This window comes from Hyperolius riggenbachi, chromosome 6, assembly GCF_040937935.1.
Source record: "Hyperolius riggenbachi isolate aHypRig1 chromosome 6, aHypRig1.pri, whole genome shotgun sequence".
Classification (NCBI taxonomy): Eukaryota; Metazoa; Chordata; class Amphibia; order Anura; family Hyperoliidae; genus Hyperolius; species Hyperolius riggenbachi.
In genome coordinates this window covers 392,387,518-392,415,506 of record NC_090651.1, presented here as the reverse complement: position 1 = coordinate 392,415,506, position 27,989 = coordinate 392,387,518, and the positions used below count along the sequence as shown (strand labels likewise).

Below are 27,989 nucleotides of genomic sequence, written 5' to 3'. Positions count from 1 at the left end.
CAGTCTGTTAGCTGGTAGAGAGGAGCAGCAGAGGAAGAGCGGGAAGGGAGATGAATGAGACGAGCAGCTGAGATCAGTACAGATTGGAGCGGGGCCAGTCTGTTAGCTGGTAGAGAGGAGCAGCAGAGGAAGAGCAGGAAGAGAGATGAGGAGCAGCTGAGATCAGTACAGATTGGAGGGGGACCAGTCTGTTAGTTGGCAGAGAGGAGCAGCAGAGGAAGAGCGGGAAGAGAGATGAGAGGAGCAGCTGAGATCAGTACAGATTGGAGGGGGCCAGTCTGTTAGTTGACAGAGAGGAGCAGCAGAGGAAGAGTGAGATGAATGAGGAGCAGCTGAGATCAGTACAGATTGGAGGGGGGCCAGTCTGTTAGTTGGCAGAGAGGAGCAGCAGAGGAGGAGAGAGAAGAGAGATGAGAGGAGCAGCTGATTTCAGTACAGATTGGAGCGGGCCAGTCTGTTAGTTGGTAGGGAGGAGCAGCAGGGGAAGAGCGGGAAGAGAGATGAATGAGAGGAGCAGCTGAGATTAGTACAGATTGGAGCAGGGCCAGTCTGTTAGCTGGCAGAGAGGAGCAGCAGGGGAAGAGAGAGAAGAGAGATGAATGAGAGGAGCAGCTGATTTCAGTACAGATTGGAGCGGGGAGAGTCTGTTATTTGGTAGAGAGGAGCAGCAGAGGAAGAGCGGGAAGAGAGATGAATGAGAGGAGCAGCTGAGCTCAGTACAGATTGGAGCGGGGCCAGACTGTAAGCTGGCAGAGAGGAGCCGCAGAGGAAGAGCGGGAAGAGAGATGAATGAGAGGAGCAGCTGAGATCAGTACAGATTGGAGCGGGGTCAGTCTGTTAGCTGGTAGAGAGGAGCCGCAGAGGAGGAGCGGGAAGAGAGATGAATGAGAGGAGCAGCTGAGCTCAGTACAGATTGGAGCGGGGCCAGTCTGTTAGCTGGTAGAGAGGAGCAGCAGAGGAGGAGCAGGAAGAGAGATGAATGAGAGGAGCAGCTGAGGTCAGTACAGGGTGGAGCGGGGCCAGTCTGTTAGTTGGCAGAGAGGAGCAGCATAGGAGGAGCGGGAAGGGAGATGAATGAGACGAGCAGCTGAGATCAGTACAGATTGGAGCGGGGCCAGTCTGTTAGCTGGTAGAGAGGAGCAGCAGGGGAAGAGAGAGAAGAGAGATGAATGAGACGAGCAGCTGAGATCAGTATAGATTGGAGCGGGGCCAGTCTGTTAGCTGGCAGAGAGGAGCCGCAGAGGAAGAGCGGGAAGAGAGATGAGAGGAGCAGCTGAGATCAGTACAGATTGGAGGCGGGGCCAGTCTGTTAGCTGGTAGAGAGGAGCAGCAGGGGAAGAGAGAGAAGAGAGATGAATGAGACGAGCAGCTGAGATCAGTATAGATTGGAGCGGGGCCAGTCTGTTAGCTGGCAGAGAGGAGCCGCAGAGGAAGAGCGGGAAGAGAGATGAATGAGACGAGCAGCAGAGGTCAGTACAGATTGGAGCGGGGCCAGTCAGTTAGCTGGCAAAGAGGAGCCGCAGAGGAGGAGCGGGGAGAGAGATGAGAGGAGCAGCTGAGATCAGTACAGAGTGGAGCGGGGCCAGTCAGTTAGCTGACAGAGAGGAGCAGCAGAGGAGGAGTGGGAAGAGAGATGAATGAGAGGAGCAGCTGAGATCAGTACAGATTGGAGCAGGGCCAGTCTGTTAGTTGGCAGAGAGGAGCAGCAGAGGAAGAGCGAGAAGAGAGATGAATGAGAGGAGCAGCTGAGATCAGTACAGATTGGAGCGGGGCCAGTCTGTTAGCTGGTAGAGAGGAGCAGCAGAGGAAGAGCGGGAAGAGAGATGAATGAGAGGAGCAGCTGAGATCAGTACAGATTGGAGCGGGGCCAGTCTGTTAGCTGGTAGAGAGGAGCAGCAGAGGAAGAGCGGGAAGAGAGATGAATGAGAGGAGCAGCTGAGATCAGTACAGAGTGGAGCGGGGCCAGTCTGTTAGCTGGCAGAGAGGAGCAGCAGAGGAAGAGCGGGAAGAGAGATGAGAGGAGCAGCTGAGATCAGTACAGATTGGAGGGGGCCAGTCAGTTAGTTGGCAGAGAGGAGCAGCAGAGGAGGAGCGAGAGGAGAGATGAATGAGAGGAGCAGCTGAGATCAGTACAGATTGGAGCGGGGCCAGTCAGTTAGTTGGCAGAGAGGAGCCGCAGAGGAAGAGCGAGAAGAGAGATGAATGAGAGGAGCAGCTGAGGTCAGTACAGATTGGAGCAGGGCCAGTCTGTTAGCTGGCAGAGAGGAGCAGCAGAGGAAGAGCGGGAAGAGAGATGAATGAGAGGAGCAGCTGAGATCAGTACAGATTGGAGCGGGGCCAGTCTATTAGCTGGCAGAGAGGAGCCGCAGAGGAAGAGCGGGAAGAGAGATGAATGAGAGGAGCAGCTGAGATCAGTACAGATTGGAGGGGGACCAGTCTGTTAGTTGGCAGAGAGGAGCAGCAGGGGAAGAGCAGGAAGAGAGATGAATGAGGAGCAGCTGAGATCAGTACAGATTGGAGCAGGGCCAGTCTGTTAGTTGGTAGAGAGGAGCAGCAGAGGAGTGGGAAGAGAGATGAATGAGAGGAGCAGCTGGGGTCAGTACAGATTGGAGCGGGGCCAGTCTGTTAGTTGGCAGAGAGGAGCAGCAGGGGAAGAGCAGGAAGAGAGATGAATGAGGAGCAGCTGAGATCAGTACAGATTGGAGCGGGGCCAGTCTGTTAGTTGGTAGAGAGGAGCAGCAGAGGAAGAGCGAGAGGAGAGATGAATGAGAGGAGCAGCTGAGATCAGTACAGATTGGAGCGGGGCCAGTCTGTTATTTGGTAGAGAGGAGCAGCAGAGGAAGAGCGGGAAGAGAGATGAATGAGAGGAGCAGCAGAGTTCTGTATAGATTGGAGCGGGGCCAGTCTGTTAGTTGGTAGGGAGGAGCAGCAGGGGAAGAGCGGGAAGAGAGATGAATGAGAGGAGCAGCTGAGGTCAGTACAGATTGGAGCGGGGCCAGTCTGTTAGCTGGTAGAGAGGAGCAGCAAAGGAAGAGCAGGAAGAGAGATGAATGAGAGGAGCAGCTGAGGTCAGTACAGGGTGGAGCGGGGCCAGTCTGTTAGTTGGCAGAGAGGAGCAGCATAGGAGGAGCGGGAAGGGAGATGAATGAGACGAGCAGCTGAGATCAGTACAGATTGGAGCGGGGCCAGTCTGTTAGCTGGTAGAGAGGAGCAGCAGGGGAAGAGAGAGAAGAGAGATGAATGAGACGAGCAGCTGAGATCAGTATAGATTGGAGCGGGGCCAGTCTGTTAGCTGGCAGAGAGGAGCCGCAGAGGAAGAGCGGGAAGAGAGATGAGAGGAGCAGCTGAGATCAGTACAGATTGGAGGGGGGGCCAGTCTGTTAGCTGGTAGAGAGGAGCAGCAGGGGAAGAGAGAGAAGAGAGATGAATGAGACGAGCAGCTGAGATCAGTATAGATTGGAGCGGGGCCAGTCTGTTAGCTGGCAGAGAGGAGCCGCAGAGGAAGAGCGGGAAGAGAGATGAGAGGAGCAGCTGAGATCAGTACAGATTGGAGGGGGGGCCAGTCTGTTAGCTGGTAGAGAGGAGCAGCAGGGGAAGAGAGAGAAGAGAGATGAATGAGACGAGCAGCTGAGATCAGTATAGATTGGAGCGGGGCCAGTCTGTTAGCTGGCAGAGAGGAGCCGCAGAGGAAGAGCGGGAAGAGAGATGAATGAGACGAGCAGCAGAGGTCAGTACAGATTGGAGCGGGGCCAGTCAGTTAGCTGGCAAAGAGGAGCCGCAGAGGAGGAGCGGGGAGAGAGATGAGAGGAGCAGCTGAGATCAGTACAGAGTGGAGCGGGGCCAGTCAGTTAGCTGACAGAGAGGAGCAGCAGAGGAGGAGTGGGAAGAGAGATGAATGAGAGGAGCAGCTGAGATCAGTACAGATTGGAGCGGGCCAGTCTGTTAGCTGGCAGAGAGGAGCAGCAGAGGAAGAGCGGGAAGAGAGATGAATGAGAGGAGCAGCTGAGATCAGTACAGATTGGAGCGGGGCCAGTCTATTAGCTGGCAGAGAGGAGCAGCAGAGGAAGAGCGGGAAGAGAGATGAATGAGAGGAGCAGCTGAGATCAGTACAGATTGGAGCGGGGCCAGTCTGTTAGCTGGTAGAGAGGAGCAGCAGAGGAAGAGCGGGAAGAGAGATGAATGAGAGGAGCAGCTGAGATCAGTACAGAGTGGAGCGGGGCCAGTCTGTTAGCTGGCAGAGAGGAGCAGCAGAGGAAGAGCGGGAAGAGAGATGAGAGGAGCAGCTGAGATCAGTACAGATTGGAGCAGGGCCAGTCTGTTAGCTGGCAGAGAGGAGCAGCAGAGGAAGAGCAGGAAGAGAGATGAATGAGAGGAGCAGCTGAGATCAGTACAGATTGGAGCGGGGCCAGTCAGTTAGCTGGCAGAGAGGAGCCGCAGAGGAGGAGCGGGAAGAGAGATGAATGAGAGGAGCAGCTGAGATCAGTACAGATTGGAGGGGGCCAGTCAGTTAGTTGGCAGAGAGGAGCCGCAGAGGAAGAACGGGAAGAGAGATGAATGAGAGGAGCAGCTGAGGTCAGTACAGATTGGAGCAGGGCCAGTCTGTTAGCTGGTAGAGAGGAGCAGCAGAGGAGTGGGAAGAGAGATGAATGAGACGAGCAGCTGAGCTCAGTACAGATTGGAGCAGGGCCAGTCTGTTAGCTGGCAGAGAGGAGCAGCAGAGGAAGAGCGAGAAGAGAGATGAATGAGAGGAGCAGCTGAGGTCAGTACAGATTGGAGCGGGGCCAGTCTGTTAGTTGGCAGAGAGGAGCAGCAGGGGAAGAGCAGGAAGAGAGATGAATGAGGAGCAGCTGAGATCAGTACAGATTGGAGCAGGGCCAGTCTGTTAGCTGGCAGAGAGGAGCAGCAGAGGAAGAGCAGGAAGAGAGATGAATGAGAGGAGCAGCTGAGATCAGTACAGATTGGAGCGGGGCCAGTCAGTTAGCTGGCAGAGAGGAGCCGCAGAGGAGGAGCGGGAAGAGAGATGAATGAGAGGAGCAGCTGAGATCAGTACAGATTGGAGCGGGGCCAGTCTGTTAGCTGGCAGAGAGGAGCCGCAGAGGAGGAGTGGGAAGAGAGATGAATGAGAGGAGCAGCTGAGATCAGTACAGATTGGAGCGGGGCCAGTCTGTTAGCTGGTAGAGAGGAGCAGCAGAGGAGGAGCGGGAAGAGAGATGAATGAGAGGAGCAGCTGAGATCAGTACAGATTGGAGCGGGGCCAGTCTGTTAGCTGGCAGAGAGGAGCCGCAGAGGAGGAGCGGGAAGAGAGATGAATGAGAGGAGCAGCTGAGATCAGTACAGATTGGAGCGGGGCCAGTCTGTTAGCTGGCAGAGAGGAGCCGCAGAGGAGGAGTGGGAAGAGAGATGAATGAGAGGAGCAGCTGAGATCAGTACAGATTGGAGCAGGGCCAGTCTGTTAGCTGGTAGAGAGGAGCAGCAGAGGAGTGGGAAGAGAGATGAATGAGAGGAGCAGCTGGGGTCAGTACAGATTGGAGCAGGGCTAGTCTGTTAGCTGGTAGAGAGGAGCAGCAGAGGAAGAGCGAGAAGAGAGATGAATGAGAGGAGCAGCTGAGATCAGTACAGATTGGAGGGGGACCAGTCTGTTAGTTGGCAGAGAGGAGCAGCAGGGGAAGAGCAGGAAGAGAGATGAATGAGGAGCAGCTGAGATCAGTACAGATTGGAGCAGGGCCAGTCTGTTAGTTGGTAGAGAGGAGCAGCAGAGGAGTGGGAAGAGAGATGAATGAGAGGAGCAGCTGAGATCAGTACAGATTGGAGCAGGGTCAGTCTGTTAGCTGGCAGAGAGGAGCAGCAGAGGAAGAGCGAGAGGAGAGATGAATGAGACAAGCAGCTGAGTTCTGTACAGATTGGAGGGGGACCAGTCTGTTAGTTGGCAGAGAGGAGCAGCAGGGGAAGAGCAGGAAGAGAGATGAATGAGAGGAGCAGCTGAGATCCGTACAGATTGGAGCAGGTGAGCAAAGAAGGATCCGCAAACCAGGCCGGGTTGAAGTGTAAAAGGCTGATATTTTATTGAAGAAATCCACAGATAGTGCAATAAAATCACAGGATCAACTAACGCGTATCGGGCCTACCATCTGCCCTTAATCGTAGTTAAAAGTGAGCCTGTATAGGGAGGAATTTATATGAAACCAGGGAGGTGAAAACTCCGCCCCCGGAGACACACAAACCACTCCTTAAAGAGACATACATCCTCAAAGACACTAGACAAAAAATTCTATAATAACATTGAGATAGCATATAAAAGGTGTATAAAAAGTTACCACTGAGTTTAACAGTATAAATGTATAAGCCAGAAAAAAGAGAGAACACCGACAACACAAGGTACAGTAAGATTAATGGGCATAGCTTTAGATAAAATGTAAAAGTGCACACAATCTCTCAATATGTGTAAACCAAGCTCAAATCCCACTTTTTATTAAGCCCCTGTGGTGTGCGAGTGCCCAATCTATGGATCCAAAAGGCTTCACGTTTCAACAACAACCTTTGAATGTCGCACCCTCTGACTGGACAAACCACCCGCTCCACCCCCTGAAACCTAAAGGAAGATAAATCCCCCCTATGTACAGTTTCAAAATGTTTTGAGACAGCAGACTTGCGAAACGTATTCCAATTTGTGCCACAATAATGTTCTGCTATGCGCGCTCTCAAATGGCGAGTGGTGCACCCCACATATTGAGTACAACATGAGATGCAAGATATAACATAAATGGTATATTTAGTATTGCAATTTACATAATGTCTTATAGGAAAATCCTTATTGTACACAAAGGAAAATATAGAATTACCCCTCTTGTGACAATGATAATAGTTACACGTAGAAAAGCCACAGGGGTACGAACCCACTGTGGCCAACCACGTAGGAGTGCGAGAGGTGGAGGGGGACCGAAAAAGACTGGGTGAAAGAATGGACCCTAAAGTTCGGGCCCTTCTAGCAGAGAAACGACACCCTCTATCCAAAATTGTCTTAAGTTTTGTATCCGGATGTAGTACCGGAATATATTTTTTCACAATGTTAGTAATTTTATTAAACTCCAGACTATAATCGGTAACAAAAGTAACCTGATCCTGTTCGGCCCCACTCACAGGTCTGTTATTCAACAAGTCTGAGCGTGATCTCCTGGTTCCTCTCAGGCGTCCCACAGCCAACTGTTTGTGGGTATAACCCCTCTGTTTGAGTCTAGTCTCCACCAAATCACATTCTTGCTCGATATCCAATGGATTCGAGCAATTACGTGCAGCCCTAGTAAATTCCCCTGTAGGGATGGCATTTATCGTATGTCTAGGGTGGCACGAGCTAGCCAGCAGGATAGAATTACCTGCTGTAGCTTTCCGAAAAGTACGTGTGGAGACTGACTGTGACAGAGAATCACCTACAAGGGTAAGGTCCAAGTAATCAATTTTAAACGGATCAGAATTCATAGTAAACTTTAAATTAAGAGTGTTATCGTTGACATAACTCAGAAAGTCCCCCAGGAGGGCTGGAGGACCCCCCCACACCAAAAGTAAGTCATCTATAAACCTGCCATACCAAACAATATGGGAGGCAAAGGGGTTATCATCTCCAAAGATGCGGAGCTCCTCCCACCACCCCATATCGAGGTTCGCAAGGGAGGGGGAAAATTTAGCCCCCATAGAAGCTCCGCATCTTTGGAGATAAAACCCCGAATCAAACATAAAATAATTGTGTGTGAGGAGGTACTCCACAGCCCTCCCGAGAAAAATCCGGAGAGGAGTATCAAAAGAAGAATATTTTCGGAGATGGAAATCCATGGCCTCCAGGGCCAGGTCGTGCGAGATGGAAGAATACAGTGATGTGACATCCATAGTCACCCACACAAACCCACTCTCCCACACAAAGCCTTCAAAGAGAACATGGCGGGTGTCCTGCAAATAACCCGGAAGCCTAGTAACTAGGGGATGTAGGTGTGCATCAACCCACTCACCCAAACGTTCACCCACGGAGCCAATCCCGGCCACAATTGGCCGGCCCCGGGGGGGGGGGGGGGGACGTCCGGTTTATGGATCTTCGGGAGATGGTGGAAAACGGGCACAACCGGGTGCAACGGACATAGATACTCTGATATTCGCTTGGTTAAAACACCCGTGCTGTGCCCGAGGTCCAACAGCACCCGAAGATCCCCAAGGAAATCCTGCGTGGGGTCCCGGAGCAAGGGCCGATACACATCCACATCCCCCAACTGCCTAAGGGCCTCTGCTCGATAGTCCAAGGCATCCAGGACCACGACCGAACCCTCCTTGTCTGCCGAGCGTATAACAATGTTGCTATTGCTCTCAAGTGCAGTTAAAGCTTGTTGCTCGGAGACTGAGAGGTCGGACGGGGCCCTGGAAGCCCTGGACAACGAAGTCAATTCTTTTTCACACAGGTCCTGGAATAAATCTATCTCAGGAGACCTGGCATTGACAGGATACAAAGATGGATTTGAAATAACAGTGGGAACCACCTGCTGTAAACCCACCACCTCGGACAGTGTTTCGTCCAGGTCTCGTAACGCACATAAGGTCCTAATGTCCTGAAACGAGGGGACATCCTTAATACATCCCCCAGAAAAAAACCTGAGTCACGAGATTCCATGGAGTCAACATCATCCGATAGGAAATGCTTTCTCACTACCAGGTTTCTCACAAATTTGTTGAGATCCAAAATAGTGTGAAACAAATCAAAATGGCAGGAGGGAGCAAAGGATAGGCCCCTAGACAGAAGATTGACTTGATCAGGGGAAAGGACATGACTAGAAAAATTAACAACATTATGCATGGAGGAGTTGGAATCTCCTAAAAGTTTGGATTTTCTATGTTTGCGCCCCGCTCGACGGGTGCGTTTCTTTTTTGCTTCCGTTTTTTTGCTTTGGTTGATCTCCTGGGTGCTCTGTAATACGACATGGGGGGAATGGGGACACCCGATGTCTGAAGTACTGTAGGGACCCCCGGTGAGTGTGAATTAGTGGGGAAAATAGTTTGCAAATTTGAACGGTGTATATCTGACACCTCCGAAGTGTCGGACTGAGACCCTAAATTGTCCGAAGAACTAAAACTCACATTCTTTTTTGGGGTAAATTTCTTAAGGATGGATTTAGGTGACCTATAAAAAGATTCCCATCTCCCCCATTCATACACAACATTTTTATTGTAATCATTAGTGTCCCTCAGGAACTTGACACGCTTAGTCTCCATGATGATTGTCTCCAACTTATTAATGTTATGCTTCAACTTGGAGTTCAACTCATCATAGAGAGCTAAGGTATCGAACGCCCTGAGATCCCGATTAGTTTTATCTATCTGTAGCTTCAGATCTATAAGTTTCTGCTCTTCATATGTGACTATAAGCTGCAAAGAGCAGTCTGATAGAATCTGATTCCACTCCAGAATGAAACTGTCGGAGTACACTGTGGTGGGGACCTTTTTAATGCATAGGCCTCTGGGAATAATACCTTTGCTGATATAATGTTTCAAGCTGGTTACATCCCACCACAGACGTACTTCCTTGTCCATTAAACATTCCAGAGTGGTTTGTAAAGAATGTAGTGTAAGCTCAGGCTGTAAACTGGCTGCATTGGTATTCCCTGAGAACACTGAAATGAACTTGTTTTTACGGTCAGTGTCATGCAAAAGGCCCCCAAAGGAATCCAAATTAGCACTGGGATCAAAACCATATCTGGACTCATCCGCATGTATCATCTGATTGGGCACGGGTGCAGCTGAAACCACAGCAATATCATTATACACCGTATCATTGTGAGATAAAACCACATCAGTGCCCACAGATGGTGTCGTGGGCGATTGCATAACTCTAGTATGCTCAGACTGTGCTCCCATTTCCCCAGTAAAGCTAAGGGGGGACATTCGCATGATTTAGCAACAGGTTTACAAACACACATGTTGGCACTCTGTGATGGTATATAATTTGAGTCACAAGCACGCAAATAAGAGAGAAGAATGAGAGAAGCAGCTGAGATCAGTACAGATTGGAGCAGGGCCAGTCTGTTAGCTGGCAGAGAGGAGCAGCAGAGGAAGAGCAGGAAGAGAGATGAATGAGAGGAGCAGCTGACTTCAGTACAGATTGGAGGGGGGGCAGTCTGTTAGTTGGCAGAGAGGAGCAGCAGAGGAAGAGTGAGAAGAGAGATGAACGAGAGGAGCAGCTGACTTCAGTACAGATTGGAGGGGTGCCAGTATGTTAGCTGGTAGAGAGGAGCAGCAGAGGAAGAGAGGTGAATGAGGAGCAGCTGAGATCCGTACAGATTGGAGCGGGGCCAGTCTGTTAGCTGGCAGAGAGGAGCAGCAGAGGAAGAGCGGGAAGAGAGATGAATGAGAGGAGCATCTGAGATCAGTACAGAGTGGAGCGGGGCCAGTCTGTTAGCTGGTAGAGAGGAGCAGCAGAGGAAGAGCGGGAAGAGAGATGAATGACAGGAGCATCTGAGATCAGTACAGAGTGGAGCGGGGCCAGTCTGTTAGCTGGTAGAGAGGAGCAGCAGAGGAAGAGCCAGAGGAGAGATGAATGAGAGGAGCAGCTGAGCTCAGTACAGATTGGAGTGGGGCCAGTCTATTAGCTGGCAGAGAGGAGCCGCAGAGGAAGAGCGGGAAGAGAGATGAATGAGACGAGCAGCTGAGGTCAGTACAGAGTGGAGGGGGGGCAGTCTGTTAGCTGGTAGAGAGGAGCAGCAGAGGAAGAGAGATGAATGAGACGAGCAGCTGAGGTCAGTACAGATTGTAGGGGGGGGCCAGTCTGTTAGCTGGTAGAGAGGAGCAGCAGAGGAAGAGCGGGAAGAGAGATGAATGAGAGGAGCAGCTGAGATCAGTACAGATTGGAGCGGGGCCAGTCTGTTAGCTGGTAGAGAGGAGCCGCAGAGGAGGAGCGGGAAGAGAGATGAATGAGAGGAGCAGCTGAGATCAGTACAGATTGGAGCGGGGCCAGTCTGTTAGCTGGTAGAGAGGAGCCGCAGAGGAAGAGCGGGAAGAGAGATGAATGAGACGAGCAGCTGAGGTCAGTACAGAGTGGAGGGGGGGGCAGTCTGTTAGCTGGTAGAGAGGAGCAGCAGAGGAAGAGAGATGAATGAGACGAGCAGCTGAGATCAGTACAGATTGGCGGGGGCCAGTCTGTTAGCTGGCAGAGAGGAGCAGCAGAGGAGGAGCGGGAAGAGGATGAATGAGAGGAGTGGCTGAGATCAGTACAGATTGGAGCGGGGCCAGTCTGTTAGCTGGCAGAGAGGAGCCGCAGAGGAGGAGCGGGAAGAGAGATGAATGAGACGAGCAGCTGAGATCAGTACAGATTGGAGGGGGGGCCAGTCTGTTAGTTGGTACAGAGGAGCCGCAGAGGAAGAGCGGGAAGAGAGATGAATGACACGAGCAGCTGAGTTCTGTACAGATTGGAGGGGGGCCAGTCTGTTAGCTGGCAGAGAGGAGCAGCAGAGGAGGAGCGGGGAGAGAGATGAATGAGAGGAGCAGCTGAGACCAGTACAGATTGGAGAGGGGGGGCCAGTCTGTTAGCTGGCAGAGAGGAGCAGCAGAGGAGGAGCGGGAAGAGGATGAATGAGAGGAGCGGCTGAGATCAGTACAGATTGGAGTTTTTGAGTTGGAGATGAAAGGAGCTGATTAGGGAGTGGATGTGAGGAAAAAAGAGACAGAGAAATATTACCAATAAGCACCGTGCTTTGGGAACTGAAATTATAGGGGTGTTATGAAATGTATTGTTATAACAGGCAGAGAGTTGTAGCCTATTGCTGTACTGTGATGTGTATTTACACTGTATGTAATGGGGATAGCAGGTTACATTGTGTACAGCTCTGTTTATACACTATATGTAATGGGGATAGCAGGTTACATTGTGTACAGCTGTATATATACCGTGTATGTAATGGGGATAGCAGGTTACATTGTATACAGCTGTATATATACCGTGTATGTAATGGGGATAGCAGGTTACATTGTATACAGCTGTATATATACCGTGTATGTAATGGGGATAGCAGGTTACATTGTGTACAGCTGTATATATACAGTGTATGTAATGGGGATAGCAGGTTACATTGTGTACAGCTGTATATATACCATGTATGTAATGGGGATAGCAGGTTACATTGTGTACAGCTGTATATGTACCGTGTATGTAATGGGGATAGCAGGTTACATTGTATACAGCTGTATATATACCGTGTATGTAATGGGGATAGCAGGTTACATTGTGTACAGCTGTATATATACCATGTATGTAATGGGGATAGCAGGTTACATTGTATACAGCTGTATATATACTATGTATGTAATGGGAATAGCAGGTTACATTGTGTATAGCTGTATATATACCGTGTATGTAATGGGGATAGCAGGTTACATTGTGTACAGCTGTATATATACCGTGTATGTAATGGGGATAGCAGGTTACATTGTGTACAGCTGTATATATACCGTGTATGTAATGGGGATAGCAGGTTACATTGTGTATAGCTGTATATATACCGTGTATGTAATGGGGATAGCAGGTTACATTGTGTACAGCTGTATATGTACCGTGTATGTAATGGGGATAGCAGGTTACATTGTGTACAGCTGTATATATACCGTGTATGTAATGGGAATAGCAGGTTACATTGTGTACAGCTGTATATATACCATGTATGTAATGGGGATAGCAGGTTACATTGTGTACAGCTGTATATGTACCGTGTATGTAATGGGGATAGCAGGTTACATTGTGTACAGCTGTATATATACCGTGTATGTAATGGGGATAGCAGGTTACATTGTGTACAGCTGTATATGTACCGTGTATGTAATGGGGATAGCAGGTTACATTGTGTACAGCTGTATATATACCGTGTATGTAATGGGAATAGCAGGTTACATTGTGTACAGCTGTATATATACCATGTATGTAATGGGAATAGCAGGTTACATTGTGTACAGCTGTATATATACCGTGTATGTAATGGGGATAGCAGGTTACATTGTGTACAGCTGTATATATACCGTGTATGTAATGGGGATAGCAGGTTACATTGTGTACAGCTGTATGTATACCGTGTATGTAATGGGGATAGCAGGTTACATTGTGTACAGCTGTATGTATACCGTGTATGTAATGGGGATAGCAGGTTACATTGTGTACAGCTGTATATATACCGTGTATGTAATGGGGATAGCAGGTTACATTGTGTACAGCTGTATGTATACCGTGTATGTAATGGGGATAGCAGGTTACATTGTGTACAGCTGTATATATACCGTGTATGTAATGGGGATAGCAGGTTACATTGTGTATAGCTGTATATATACCGTGTATGTAATGGGGATAGCAGGTTACATTGTGTACAGCTGTATATGTACCGTGTATGTAATGGGGATAGCAGGTTACATTGTGTACAGCTGTATATATACCGTGTATGTAATGGGAATAGCAGGTTACATTGTGTACAGCTGTATATATACCATGTATGTAATGGGAATAGCAGGTTACATTGTGTACAGCTGTATATATACCGTGTATGTAATGGGGATAGCAGGTTACATTGTGTACAGCTGTATATATACCGTGTATGTAATGGGGATAGCAGGTTACATTGTGTACAGCTGTATGTATACCGTGTATGTAATGGGGATAGCAGGTTACATTGTGTACAGCTGTATGTATACCATGTATGTAATGGGGATAGCAGGTTACATTGTGTACAGCTGTATATATACCGTGTATGTAATGGGGATAGCAGGTTACATTGTGTATAGCTGTATATATACCGTGTATGTAATGGGAATAGCAGGTTACATTGTGTATAGCTGTATATATACCGTGTATGTAATGGGGATAGCAGGTTACATTGTATACAGCTGTATATATACCATGTATGTAATGGGGATAGCAGGTTACATTGTGTACAGCTGTATATATACCATGTATGTAATGGGGATAGCAGGTTACATTGTGTACAGCTGTATATATACCATGTATGTAATGGGGATAGCAGGTTACATTGTGTACAGCTGTATATATACCGTGTATGTAATGGGGATAGCAGGTTACATTGTGTACAGCTGTATATATACCATGTATGTAATGGGAATAGCAGGTTACATTGTGTACAGCTGTATATATACTATGTATGTAATGGGGATAGCAGGTTACATTGTGTATAGCTGTATATATACCGTGTATGTAATGGGGATAGCAGGTTACATTGTGTATAGCTGTATATATACCGTGTATGTAATGGGAATAGCAGGTTACATTGTGTATAGCTGTATATATACCGTGTATGTAATGGGGATAGCAGGTTACATTGTATACAGCTGTATATATACCATGTATGTAATGGGGATAGCAGGTTACATTGTGTACAGCTGTATATATACCATGTATGTAATGGGGATAGCAGGTTACATTGTGTACAGCTGTATATATACCATGTATGTAATGGGGATAGCAGGTTACATTGTGTACAGCTGTATATATACCGTGTATGTAATGGGGATAGCAGGTTACATTGTGTACAGCTGTATATATACCGTGTATGTAATGGGGATAGCAGGTTACATTGTGTACAGCTGTATATATACCATGTATGTAATGGGGATAGCAGGTTACATTGTGTACAGCTGTATGTATACCGTGTATGTAATGGGGATAGCAGGTTACATTGTGTACAGCTGTATGTATACCATGTATGTAATGGGGATAGCAGGTTACATTGTGTACAGCTGTATATATACCATGTATGTAATGGGGATAGCAGGTTACATTGTGTACAGCTGTATATATACCGTGTATGTAATGGGGATAGCAGGTTACATTGTGTACAGCTGTATATATACCATGTATGTAATGGGAATAGCAGGTTACATTGTGTACAGCTGTATATATATTGTGTATGTAATGGGGATAGCAGGTTACATTGTGTATAGCTGTATATATACCGTGTATGTAATGGGGATAGCAGGTTACATTGTGTATAGCTGTATATATACCGTGTATGTAATGGGGATAGCAGGTTACATTGTGTATAGCTGTATATATACCGTGTATGTAATGGGAATAGCAGGTTACATTGTGTACAGCTGTATATATACCGTGTATGTAATGGGGATAGCAGGTTACATTGTGTATAGCTGTATATATACCGTGTATGTAATGGGAATAGCAGGTTACATTGTGTATAGCTGTATATATACCGTGTATGTAATGGGGATAGCAGGTTACATTGTATACAGCTGTATATATACCATGTATGTAATGGGGATAGCAGGTTACATTGTGTACAGCTGTATATATACCGTGTATGTAATGGGGATAGCAGGTTACATTGTGTACAGCTGTATATGTACCGTGTATGTAATGGGGATAGCAGGTTACATTGTGTACAGCTGTATATATACCATGTATGTAATGGGGATAGCAGGTTACATTGTGTACAGCTGTATATGTACCGTGTATGTAATGGGGATAGCAGGTTACATTGTATACAGCTGTATATATACCGTGTATGTAATGGGGATAGCAGGTTACATTGTGTATAGCTGTATATATACCGTGTATGTAATGGGGATAGCAGGTTACATTGTGTACAGCTGTATATATACCGTGTATGTAATGGGGATAGCAGGTTACATTGTGTACAGCTGTATATATACCGTGTATGTAATGGGGATAGCAGGTTACATTGTGTATAGCTGTATATATACCGTGTATGTAATGGGGATAGCAGGTTACATTGTGTACAGCTGTATATGTACCGTGTATGTAATGGGGATAGCAGGTTACATTGTGTACAGCTGTATATATACCGTGTATGTAATGGGAATAGCAGGTTACATTGTGTACAGCTGTATATATACCATGTATGTAATGGGGATAGCAGGTTACATTGTGTACAGCTGTATATGTACCGTGTATGTAATGGGGATAGCAGGTTACATTGTGTACAGCTGTATATATACCGTGTATGTAATGGGGATAGCAGGTTACATTGTGTACAGCTGTATATGTACCGTGTATGTAATGGGGATAGCAGGTTACATTGTGTACAGCTGTATATATACCGTGTATGTAATGGGAATAGCAGGTTACATTGTGTACAGCTGTATATATACCATGTATGTAATGGGAATAGCAGGTTACATTGTGTACAGCTGTATATATACCGTGTATGTAATGGGGATAGCAGGTTACATTGTGTACAGCTGTATATATACCGTGTATGTAATGGGGATAGCAGGTTACATTGTGTACAGCTGTATGTATACCGTGTATGTAATGGGGATAGCAGGTTACATTGTGTATAGCTGTATATATACCGTGTATGTAATGGGAATAGCAGGTTACATTGTGTACAGCTGTATATATACCGTGTATGTAATGGGGATAGCAGGTTACATTGTGTACAGCTGTATATGTACCGTGTATGTAATGGGGATAGCAGGTTACATTGTGTACAGCTGTATATATACCGTGTATGTAATGGGGATAGCAGGTTACATTGTATACAGCTGTATATATACCATGTATGTAATGGGGATAGCAGGTTACATTGTGTACAGCTGTATATATACCATGTATGTAATGGGGATAGCAGGTTACATTGTGTACAGCTGTATATATACCGTGTATGTAATGGGAATAGCAGGTTACATTGTGTACAGCTGTATATATACCGTGTATGTAATGGGGATAGCAGGTTACATTGTATACAGCTGTATATATACCATGTATGTAATGGGGATAGCAGGTTACATTGTGTACAGCTGTATATATACCATGTATGTAATGGGGATAGCAGGTTACATTGTGTACAGCTGTATGTATACCGTGTATGTAATGGGGATAGCAGGTTACATTGTGTACAGCTGTATATATACACTGTATGTAATGGGGATAGCAGGTTACATTGTGTACAGCTGTATATATACCGTGTATGTAATGGGGATAGCAGGTTACATTGTGTACAGCTGTATATATACCATGTATGTAATGGGGATAGCAGGTTACATTGTGTACAGCTGTATGTATACCGTGTATGTAATGGGGATAGCAGGTTACATTGTGTACAGCTGTATGTATACCGTGTATGTAATGGGGATAGCAGGTTACATTGTGTACAGCTGTATATATACCGTGTATGTAATGGGAATAGCAGGTTACATTGTGTACAGCTGTATGTATACCGTGTATGTAATGGGGATAGCAGGTTACATTGTGTACAGCTGTATGTATACCGTGTATGTAATGGGGATAGCAGGTTACATTGTGTATAGCTGTATATATACCATGTATGTAATGGGGATAGCAGGTTACATTGTGTACAGCTGTATATATACCGTGTATGTAATGGGGATAGCAGGTTACATTGTATACAGCTGTATATATACCATGTATGTAATGGGGATAGCAGGTTACATTGTGTACAGCTGTATATATACCATGTATGTAATGGGGATAGCAGGTTACATTGTGTACAGCTGTATATATACACTGTATGTAATGGGGATAGCAGGTTACATTGTGTACAGCTGTATATATACCGTGTATGTAATGGGGATAGCAGGTTACATTGTGTACAGCTGTATATATACCGTGTATGTAATGGGGATAGCAGGTTACATTGTGTACAGCTGTATATATACCATGTATGTAATGGGGATAGCAGGTTACATTGTGTACAGCTGTATATATACCGTGTATGTAATGGGGATAGCAGGTTACATTGTGTACAGCTGTATATATACCGTGTATGTAATGGGGATAGCAGGTTACATTGTGTACAGCTGTATATATACCGTGTATGTAATGGGGATAGCAGGTTACATTGTGTACAGCTGTATATATACCATGTATGTAATGGGGATAGCAGGTTACATTGTGTACAGCTGTATATATACACTGTATGTAATGGGGATAGCAGGTTACATTGTGTACAGCTGTATATATACCGTGTATGTAATGGGGATAGCAGGTTACATTGTGTACAGCTGTATATATACCGTGTATGTAATGGGGATAGCAGGTTACATTGTGTACAGCTGTATATATACCATGTATGTAATGGGGATAGCAGGTTACATTGTGTACAGCTGTATATATACCGTGTATGTAATGGGGATAGCAGGTTACATTGTGTACAGCTGTATATATACCGTGTATGTAATGGGGATAGCAGGTTACATTGTGTACAGCTGTATATATACTATGTATGTAATGGGGATAGCAGGTTACATTGTGTACAGCTGTATATATACCGTGTATGTAATGGGGATAGCAGGTTACATTGTGTACAGCTGTATATATACCGTGTATGTAATGGGGATAGCAGGTTACATTGTGTACAGCTGTATATATACCGTGTATGTAATGGGGATAGCAGGTTACATTGTGTACAGCTGTATGTATACAGTGTATGTAATGGGGATAGCAGGTTACATTGTGTATAGCTGTATATATACCGTGTATGTAATGGGGATAGCAGGTTACATTGTGTACAGCTGTATATATACCGTGTATGTAATGGGGATAGCAGGTTACATTGTGTACAGCTGTATATATACCGTGTATGTAATGGGGATAGCAGGTTACATTGTGTACAGCTCTGTTTATACACTATATGTAATGGGGATAGCAGGTTACATTGTGTACAGCTGTATATATACCATGTATGTAATGGGGATAGCAGGTTACATTGTGTACAGCTGTATATATACTATGTATGTAATGGGAATAGCAGGTTACATTGTGTACAGCTGTATATATACCGTGTATGTAATGGGGATAGCAGGTTACATTGTGTATAGCTGTATATATACCGTGTATGTAATGGGGATAGCAGGTTACATTGTGTACAGCTGTATATATACAGTGTATGTAATGGGGATAGCAGGTTACATTGTATACAGCTGTATATATACCATGTATGTAATGGGGATAGCAGGTTACATTGTGTACAGCTCTGTTTATACACTATATGTAATGGGGATAGCAGGTTACATTGTGTACAGCTGTATATATACACTGTATGTAATGGGGATAGCAGGTTACATTGTGTACAGCTCTGTTTATACACTATATGTAATGGGGATAGCAGGTTACATTGTGTACAGCTGTATATATACCGTGTATGTAATGGGGATAGCAGGTTACATTGTGTACAGCTGTATATATACCATGTATGTAATGGGGATAGCAGGTTACATTGTGTACAGCTCTGTTTATACACTATATGTAATGGGGATAGCAGGTTACATTGTATACAGCTGTATATATACTATGTATGTAATGGGAATAGCAGGTTACATTGTGTACAGCTGTATATATACCGTGTATGTAATGGGGATAGCAGGTTACATTGTGTACAGCTGTATATATACCGTGTATGTAATGGGGATAGCAGGTTACATTGTGTACAGCTGTATGTATACAGTGTATGTAATGGGGATAGCAGGTTACATTGTGTATAGCTGTATATATACCGTGTATGTAATGGGGATAGCAGGTTACATTGTGTACAGCTGTATATATACCGTGTATGTAATGGGGATAGCAGGTTACATTGTGTACAGCTGTATATATACCGTGTATGTAATGGGGATAGCAGGTTACATTGTGTACAGCTGTATGTATACAGTGTATGTAATGGGGATAGCAGGTTACATTGTGTATAGCTGTATATATACCGTGTATGTAATGGGGATAGCAGGTTACATTGTGTACAGCTGTATATGTACCGTGTATGTAATGGGGATAGCAGGTTACATTGTGTACAGCTGTATGTATACACTATATGTAATGGGAATAGCAGGTTACATTGTGTACAGCTGTATATATACCGTGTATGTAATGGGGATAGCAGGTTACATTGTGTACAGCTGTATATATACCGTGTATGTAATGGGGATAGCAGGTTACATTGTGTACAGCTGTATATATACAGTGTATGTAATGGGGATAGCAGGTTACATTGTGTACAGCTGTATATATACTATGTATGTAATGGGAATAGCAGGTTACATTGTGTACAGCTGTATATATACCGTGTATGTAATGGGGATAGCAGGTTACATTGTGTATAGCTGTATATATACCGTGTATGTAATGGGGATAGCAGGTTACATTGTGTACAGCTGTATATATACCGTGTATGTAATGGGGATAGCAGGTTACATTGTGTACAGCTGTATATATACAGTGTATGTAATGGGGATAGCAGGTTACATTGTATACAGCTGTATATATACCATGTATGTAATGGGGATAGCAGGTTACATTGTGTACAGCTCTGTTTATACACTATATGTAATGGGGATAGCAGGTTACATTGTGTACAGCTGTATATATACACTGTATGTAATGGGGATAGCAGGTTACATTGTGTACAGCTCTGTTTATACACTATATGTAATGGGGATAGCAGGTTACATTGTGTACAGCTGTATATATACCGTGTATGTAATGGGGATAGCAGGTTACATTGTGTACAGCTGTATATATACCATGTATGTAATGGGGATAGCAGGTTACATTGTGTACAGCTCTGTTTATACACTATATGTAATGGGGATAGCAGGTTACATTGTGTACAGCTGTATATATACAGTGTATGTAATGGGGATAGCAGGTTACATTGTGTACAGCTGTATATATACCGTGTATGTAATGGGGATAGCAGGTTACATTGTGTACAGCTCTGTTTATACACTATATGTAATGGGGATAGCAGGTTACATTGTGTACAGCTGTATATATACAGTGTATGTAATGGGGATAGCAGGTTACATTGTGTACAGCTGTATATATACCATGTATGTAATGGGGATAGCAGGTTACATTGTGTACAGCTCTGTTTATACACTATATGTAATGGGGATAGCAGGTTACATTGTGTACAGCTGTATATATACACTGTATGTAATGGGGATAGCAGGTTACATTGTGTACAGCTCTGTTTATACACTATATGTAATGGGGATAGCAGGTTACATTGTGTACAGCTGTATATATACCGTGTATGTAATGGGGATAGCAGGTTACATTGTGTACAGCTGTATATATACCATGTATGTAATGGGGATAGCAGGTTACATTGTATACAGCTGTATATATACTATGTATGTAATGGGGATAGCAGGTTACATTGTATACAGCTGTATATATACCATGTATGTAATGGGGATAGCAGGTTACATTGTATACAGCTGTATATATACTATGTATGTAATGGGGATAGCAGGTTACATTGTGTACAGCTGTATATATACAGTGTATGTAATGGGGATAGCAGGTTACATTGTGTACAGCTGTATATATACCGTGTATGTAATGGGGATAGCAGGTTACATTGTGTACAGCTGTATGTATACCGTGTATGTAATGGGGATAGCAGGTTACATTGTGTACAGCTGTATATATACAGTGTATGTAATGGGGATAGCAGGTTACATTGTGTACAGCTGTATATATACCGTGTATGTAATGGGGATAGCAGGTTACATTGTGTACAGCTGTATATATACCGTGTATGTAATGGGGATAGCAGGTTACATTGTGTACAGCTCTGTTTATACACTATATGTAATGGGGATAGCAGGTTACATTGTGTACAGCTCTGTTTATACACTATATGTAATGGGGATAGCAGGTTACATTGTGTACAGCTGTATATATACAGTGTATGTAATGGGGATAGCAGGTTACATTGTGTACAGCTGTATATATACCATGTATGTAATGGGGATAGCAGGTTACATTGTATACAGCTGTATATATACCATGTATGTAATGGGGATAGCAGGTTACATTGTGTACAGCTCTGTTTATACACTATATGTAATGGGGATAGCAGGTTACATTGTGTACAGCTGTATATATACACTGTATGTAATGGGGATAGCAGGTTACATTGTGTACAGCTCTGTTTATACACTGTATGTAATGGGGATAGCAGGTTACATTGTGTACAGCTGTATGTATACCATGTATGTAATGGGGATAGCAGGTTACATTGTGTACAGCTGTATATATACAGTGTATGTAATGGGGATAGCAGGTTACATTGTGTACAGCTGTATATATACCGTGTATGTAATGGGGATAGCAGGTTACATTGTGTACAGCTGTATATATACCATGTATGTAATGGGGATAGCAGGTTACATTGTATACAGCTGTATATATACTATGTATGTAATGGGGATAGCAGGTTACATTGTATACAGCTGTATATATACCATGTATGTAATGGGGATAGCAGGTTACATTGTATACAGCTGTATATATACTATGTATGTAATGGGGATAGCAGGTTACATTGTGTACAGCTGTATATATACAGTGTATGTAATGGGGATAGCAGGTTACATTGTGTACAGCTGTATATATACCGTGTATGTAATGGGGATAGCAGGTTACATTGTGTACAGCTGTATGTATACCGTGTATGTAATGGGGATAGCAGGTTACATTGTGTACAGCTGTATATATACAGTGTATGTAATGGGGATAGCAGGTTACATTGTGTACAGCTGTATATATACCGTGTATGTAATGGGGATAGCAGGTTACATTGTGTACAGCTGTATATATACCGTGTATGTAATGGGGATAGCAGGTTACATTGTGTACAGCTCTGTTTATACACTATATGTAATGGGGATAGCAGGTTACATTGTGTACAGCTGTATATATACAGTGTATGTAATGGGGATAGCAGGTTACATTGTGTACAGCTGTATGTATACCATGTATGTAATGGGGATAGCAGGTTACATTGTGTACAGCTGTATATATACCGTGTATGTAATGGGGATAGCAGGTTACATTGTGTACAGCTGTATATATACCGTGTATGTAATGGGGATAGCAGGTTACATTGTGTACAGCTGTATATATACCGTGTATGTAATGGGGATAGCAGGTTACATTGTGTACAGCTGTATGTATACTATGTATGTAATGGGGATAGCAGGTTACATTGTGTACAGCTGTATATATACCGTGTATGTAATGGGGATAGCAGGTTACATTGTGTACAGCTGTATGTATACAGTGTATGTAATGGGGATAGCAGGTTACATTGTGTACAGCTGTATATATACCGTGTATGTAATGGGGATAGCAGGTTACATTGTGTACAGCTGTATGTATACTATGTATGTAATGGGGATAGCAGGTTACATTGTGTACAGCTGTATGTATACCGTGTATGTAATGGGGATAGCAGGTTACATTGTGTACAGCTGTATATGTACCGTGTATGTAATGGGGATAGCAGGTTACATTGTGTACAGCTGTATGTATACCGTGTATGTAATGGGGATAGCAGGTTACATTGTGTACAGCTGTATATGTACCGTGTATGTAATGGGGATAGCAGGTTACATTGTGTACAGCTGTATATGTACCGTGTATGTAATGGGGATAGCAGGTTACATTGTGTACAGCTGTATGTATACCGTGTATGTAATGGGGATAGCAGGTTACATTGTGTACAGCTGTATATGTACCGTGTATGTAATGGGGATAGCAGGTTACATTGTGTACAGCTGTATGTATACCGTGTATGTAATGGGGATAGCAGGTTACATTGTGTACAGCTGTATATGTACCGTGTATGTAATGGGGATAGCAGGTTACATTGTGTACAGCTGTATATGTACCGTGTATGTAATGGGGATAGCAGGTTACATTGTGTACAGCTGTATGTATACCGTGTATGTAATGGGGATAGCAGGTTACATTGTGTACAGCTGTATATGTACCGTGTATGTAATGGGGATAGCAGGTTACATTGTGTACAGCTGTATGTATACCGTGTATGTAATGGGGATAGCAGGTTACATTGTGTACAGCTGTATGTATACCGTGTATGTAATGGGGATAGCAGGTTACATTGTGTACAGCTGTATATGTACCGTGTATGTAATGGGGATAGCAGGTTACATTGTGTACAGCTGTATGTATACCGTGTATGTAATGGGGATAGCAGGTTACATTGTGTACAGCTGTATATATACCGTGTATGTAATGGGGATAGCAGGTTACATTGTGTACAGCTGTATGTATACTATGTATGTAATGGGGATAGCAGGTTACATTGTGTACAGCTGTATGTATACTATGTATGTAATGGGGATAGCAGGTTACATTGTGTACAGCTGTATGTATACCGTGTATGTAATGGGGATAGCAGGTTACATTGTGTACAGCTGTATATGTACCGTGTATGTAATGGGGATAGCAGGTTACATTGTGTACAGCTGTATGTATACCGTGTATGTAATGGGGATAGCAGGTTACATTGTATACAGCTGTATATGTACCGTGTATGTAATGGGGATAGCAGGTTACATTGTGTACAGCTGTATGTATACCGTGTATGTAATGGGGATAGCAGGTTACATTGTGTACAGCTGTATATGTACCGTGTATGTAATGGGGATAGCAGGTTACATTGTGTACAGCTGTATGTATACCGTGTATGTAATGGGGATAGCAGGTTACATTGTGTACAGCTGTATATATACCATGTATGTAATGGGGATAGCAGGTTACATTGTATACAGCTGTATATATACCATGTATGTAATGGGGATAGCAGGTTACATTGTGTATAGCTGTATATATACCGTGTATGTAATGGGGATAGCAGGTTACATTGTGTACAGCTGTATATATACCGTGTATGTAATGGGGATAGCAGGTTACATTGTGTACAGCTGTATATATACCATGTATGTAATGGGGATAGCAGGTTACATTGTGTATAGCTGTATATATACCGTGTATGTAATGGGGATAGCAGGTTACATTGTGTACAGCTGTATATATACCGTGTATGTAATGGGGATAGCAGGTTACATTGTGTACAGCTGTATATATACCATGTATGTAATGGGGATAGCAGGTTACATTGTATACAGCTGTATATATACCATGTATGTAATGGGGATAGCAGGTTACATTGTGTATAGCTGTATATATACCGTGTATGTAATGGGGATAGCAGGTTACATTGTGTACAGCTGTATATATACCGTGTATGTAATGGGGATAGCAGGTTACATTGTGTACAGCTGTATATATACCGTGTATGTAATGGGGATAGCAGGTTACATTGTGTACAGCTGTATATATACAGTGTATGTAATGGGGATAGCAGGTTACATTGTGTACAGCTGTATATATACAGTGTATGTAATGGGAATAGCAGGTTACATTGTGTACAGCTGTATATATACTATGTATGTAATGGGGATAGCAGGTTACATTGTGTACAGCTGTATATATACCATGTATGTAATGGGGATAGCAGGTTACATTGTATACAGCTGTATATATACCATGTATGTAATGGGGATAGCAGGTTACATTGTGTATAGCTGTATATATACCGTGTATGTAATGGGGATAGCAGGTTACATTGTGTACAGCTGTATATATACCGTGTATGTAATGGGGATAGCAGGTTACATTGTGTACAGCTGTATATATACCGTGTATGTAATGGGGATAGCAGGTTACATTGTGTACAGCTGTATATATACAGTGTATGTAATGGGGATAGCAGGTTACATTGTGTACAGCTGTATATATACAGTGTATGTAATGGGGATAGCAGGTTACATTGTGTACAGCTGTATATATACCGTGTATGTAATGGGGATAGCAGGTTACATTGTGTACAGCTGTATATATACAGTGTATGTAATGGGGATAGCAGGTTACATTGTATACAGCTGTATATATACCATGTATGTAATGGGGATAGCAGGTTACATTGTGTACAGCTCTGTTTATACACTATATGTAATGGGGATAGCAGGTTACATTGTGTACAGCTGTATGTATACCGTGTATGTAATATGAATAGTAAGTTGCAGTAACTGTATTTCACGCTCCCTCCATACACAGGAACTGGTGTCAGACGCTAACCAGCATGTGAAGTCTGCACTGGCTTCGGTTATTATGGGCCTGTCCCCAATTCTTGGAAAGGATAATACCATTGAGCACCTGCTTCCACTGTTCCTGGCTCAGCTGAAGGATGAGGTATGTGAAATCTTAGCATTTACTGTACATCACCTCTGCCAATTCCCATCTCCGCCACAAGAGGGTGCATGGGAGTAGAAAGTCATTGGGAATTTAAAGAAAACCCGAGGCGGATTATTTAAATCTTAATAGGACCCAGAGGTGTGTCATGTGCACAATGGCATGCCTCTGTGTCCTTCTATCGCCGCCTCTAGTCCCCCAGGGTCTGCTGTGCCCCCCTGAAACTATTGCAAGACTAGTGACAATCTGCTTGTCGCTAGCAGTCTGTTTTCCTGAGGCTTGTCAATTACCCTCCTCCCCTCGCCCCTCCCCGCCTCTGCTAGCTTCCTCCAATTGGAAGCCAAGCTGTGACCCAGGAGTACTTCCGATTGGAGGAAGCTAGCGGTGTGATAGAGTCTGCTATGGAGGCGGCAATGCGGAGGAGGCTAATTGACAAGCCTCAGGTAAAGAGACGGCTAGCAACAAGCAGATTAATTATATGGTAGAGGAAGAAAGCCCTTAAAAAAATAGCACCTCCCACAGCAAAATTTGAAAAAGTATAACAAAAATCTTTATTCACTATTGGGTATATTAATAATCACAGTACTGATGATTCAATTAAGAATAAAACCATTTAAAAACCAAGCAAATATTCCAACATGATCCCTGCTGCATATGAAACAATCACTCTCAATGCAATATATTGTATAATGACACAATGCTGCTGTCAGATATAAAACCCCACAGTAGGCTCAATATTGATCCCAACAGGGAGAGAACCCGGCTTCAGTATACAACCTAGTGTGATGCAGGACCAATAACCACCTGTGCAATAATACAAAAACCCACAGTAGGCTCAATATTGAGCCCAACGGGGAGAGAACCCGGGTTCAGTATACAACCTAGTGTGATGCAGGACCAATACACACCTGTGCAATAATACAAAACACACACGACTAAATATCGCATATATAAGATTATGAAATAAAGTGCACAATTACCATCCAAGTATACAGTAATACTAGTGATAAGATGCCTAGTAAAATATTAAGGCAAAGGAGCAGCCCATAGGAAAGAGCATAAAGTGGAGAAGTGCAAAAAGTAGGAGATACTTAGCCCAGAAATGGTAAAGTCAATCTCAGCAGCACAGCAGGGAACAAGGAATCCCCTCAGAGGACAAGATCCCACTAGTTCCGCAATAGTCACCTCAGCACAGCAGGGAACAAGGAATCCCCTCAGAGGACAAGATCCCACTAGTTCCGCGAGAGTCACCTCAGCACAGCAGGGAACAAGGAATCCCCTCAGAGGACAAGATCCCACTAGTTCCGCGAGAGTCACCTCAGCACAGCAGGGAACAAGGAATCCCCTCAGAGGACAAGATCCCACTAGTTCCGCAATAGTCACCTCAGCACAGCAGGGAACAAGGAATCCCCTCAGAGGACAAGATCCCACTAGTTCCGCGAGAGTCACCTCAGCACAGCAGGGAACAAGGAATCCCCTCAGAGGACAAGATCCCACTAGTTCCGCAATAGTCACCTCAGCACAGCAGGGAACAAGGAATACCCTCAGAGGACAAGATCCCACTAGTTCCGCAATAGTCACCTCAGCACAGCAGGGAACAAGGAATCCCCTCAGAGGACAAGATCCCACTAGTTCCGCGAGAGTCACCTCAGCACAGCAGGGAACAAGGAATCCCCTCAGAGGACAAGATCCCACTAGTTCCGCAATAGTCACCTCAGCACAGCAGGGAACAAGGAATCCCCTCAGAGGACAAGATCCCACTAGTTCCGCGAGAGTCACCTCAGCACAGCAGGGAACAAGGAATCCCCTCAGAGGACAAGATCCCACTAGTTCCACGAGAGTCACCTCAGCACAGCAGGGAACAAGGAATCCCCTCAGAGGACAAGATCCCACTAGTTCCGCGAGA

The 27,989-nt window shown here is 44.5% G+C and overlaps 1 protein-coding gene across 1 annotated transcript in view; it reads left to right on the top strand.

Moving 5' to 3' along the window:
• Positions 1–27,989, top strand: part of LOC137522011 (serine/threonine-protein phosphatase 2A 65 kDa regulatory subunit A alpha isoform) — a 348,262-nt gene that overhangs the window by 139,280 nt on the left and 180,993 nt on the right. The window contains exon 9 of the mRNA XM_068242028.1: positions 25,949–26,083. Within this exon, the coding sequence (XP_068098129.1) occupies positions 25,949–26,083 (135 nt within the window). The remainder of the gene's footprint in view (positions 1–25,948; positions 26,084–27,989) is intronic.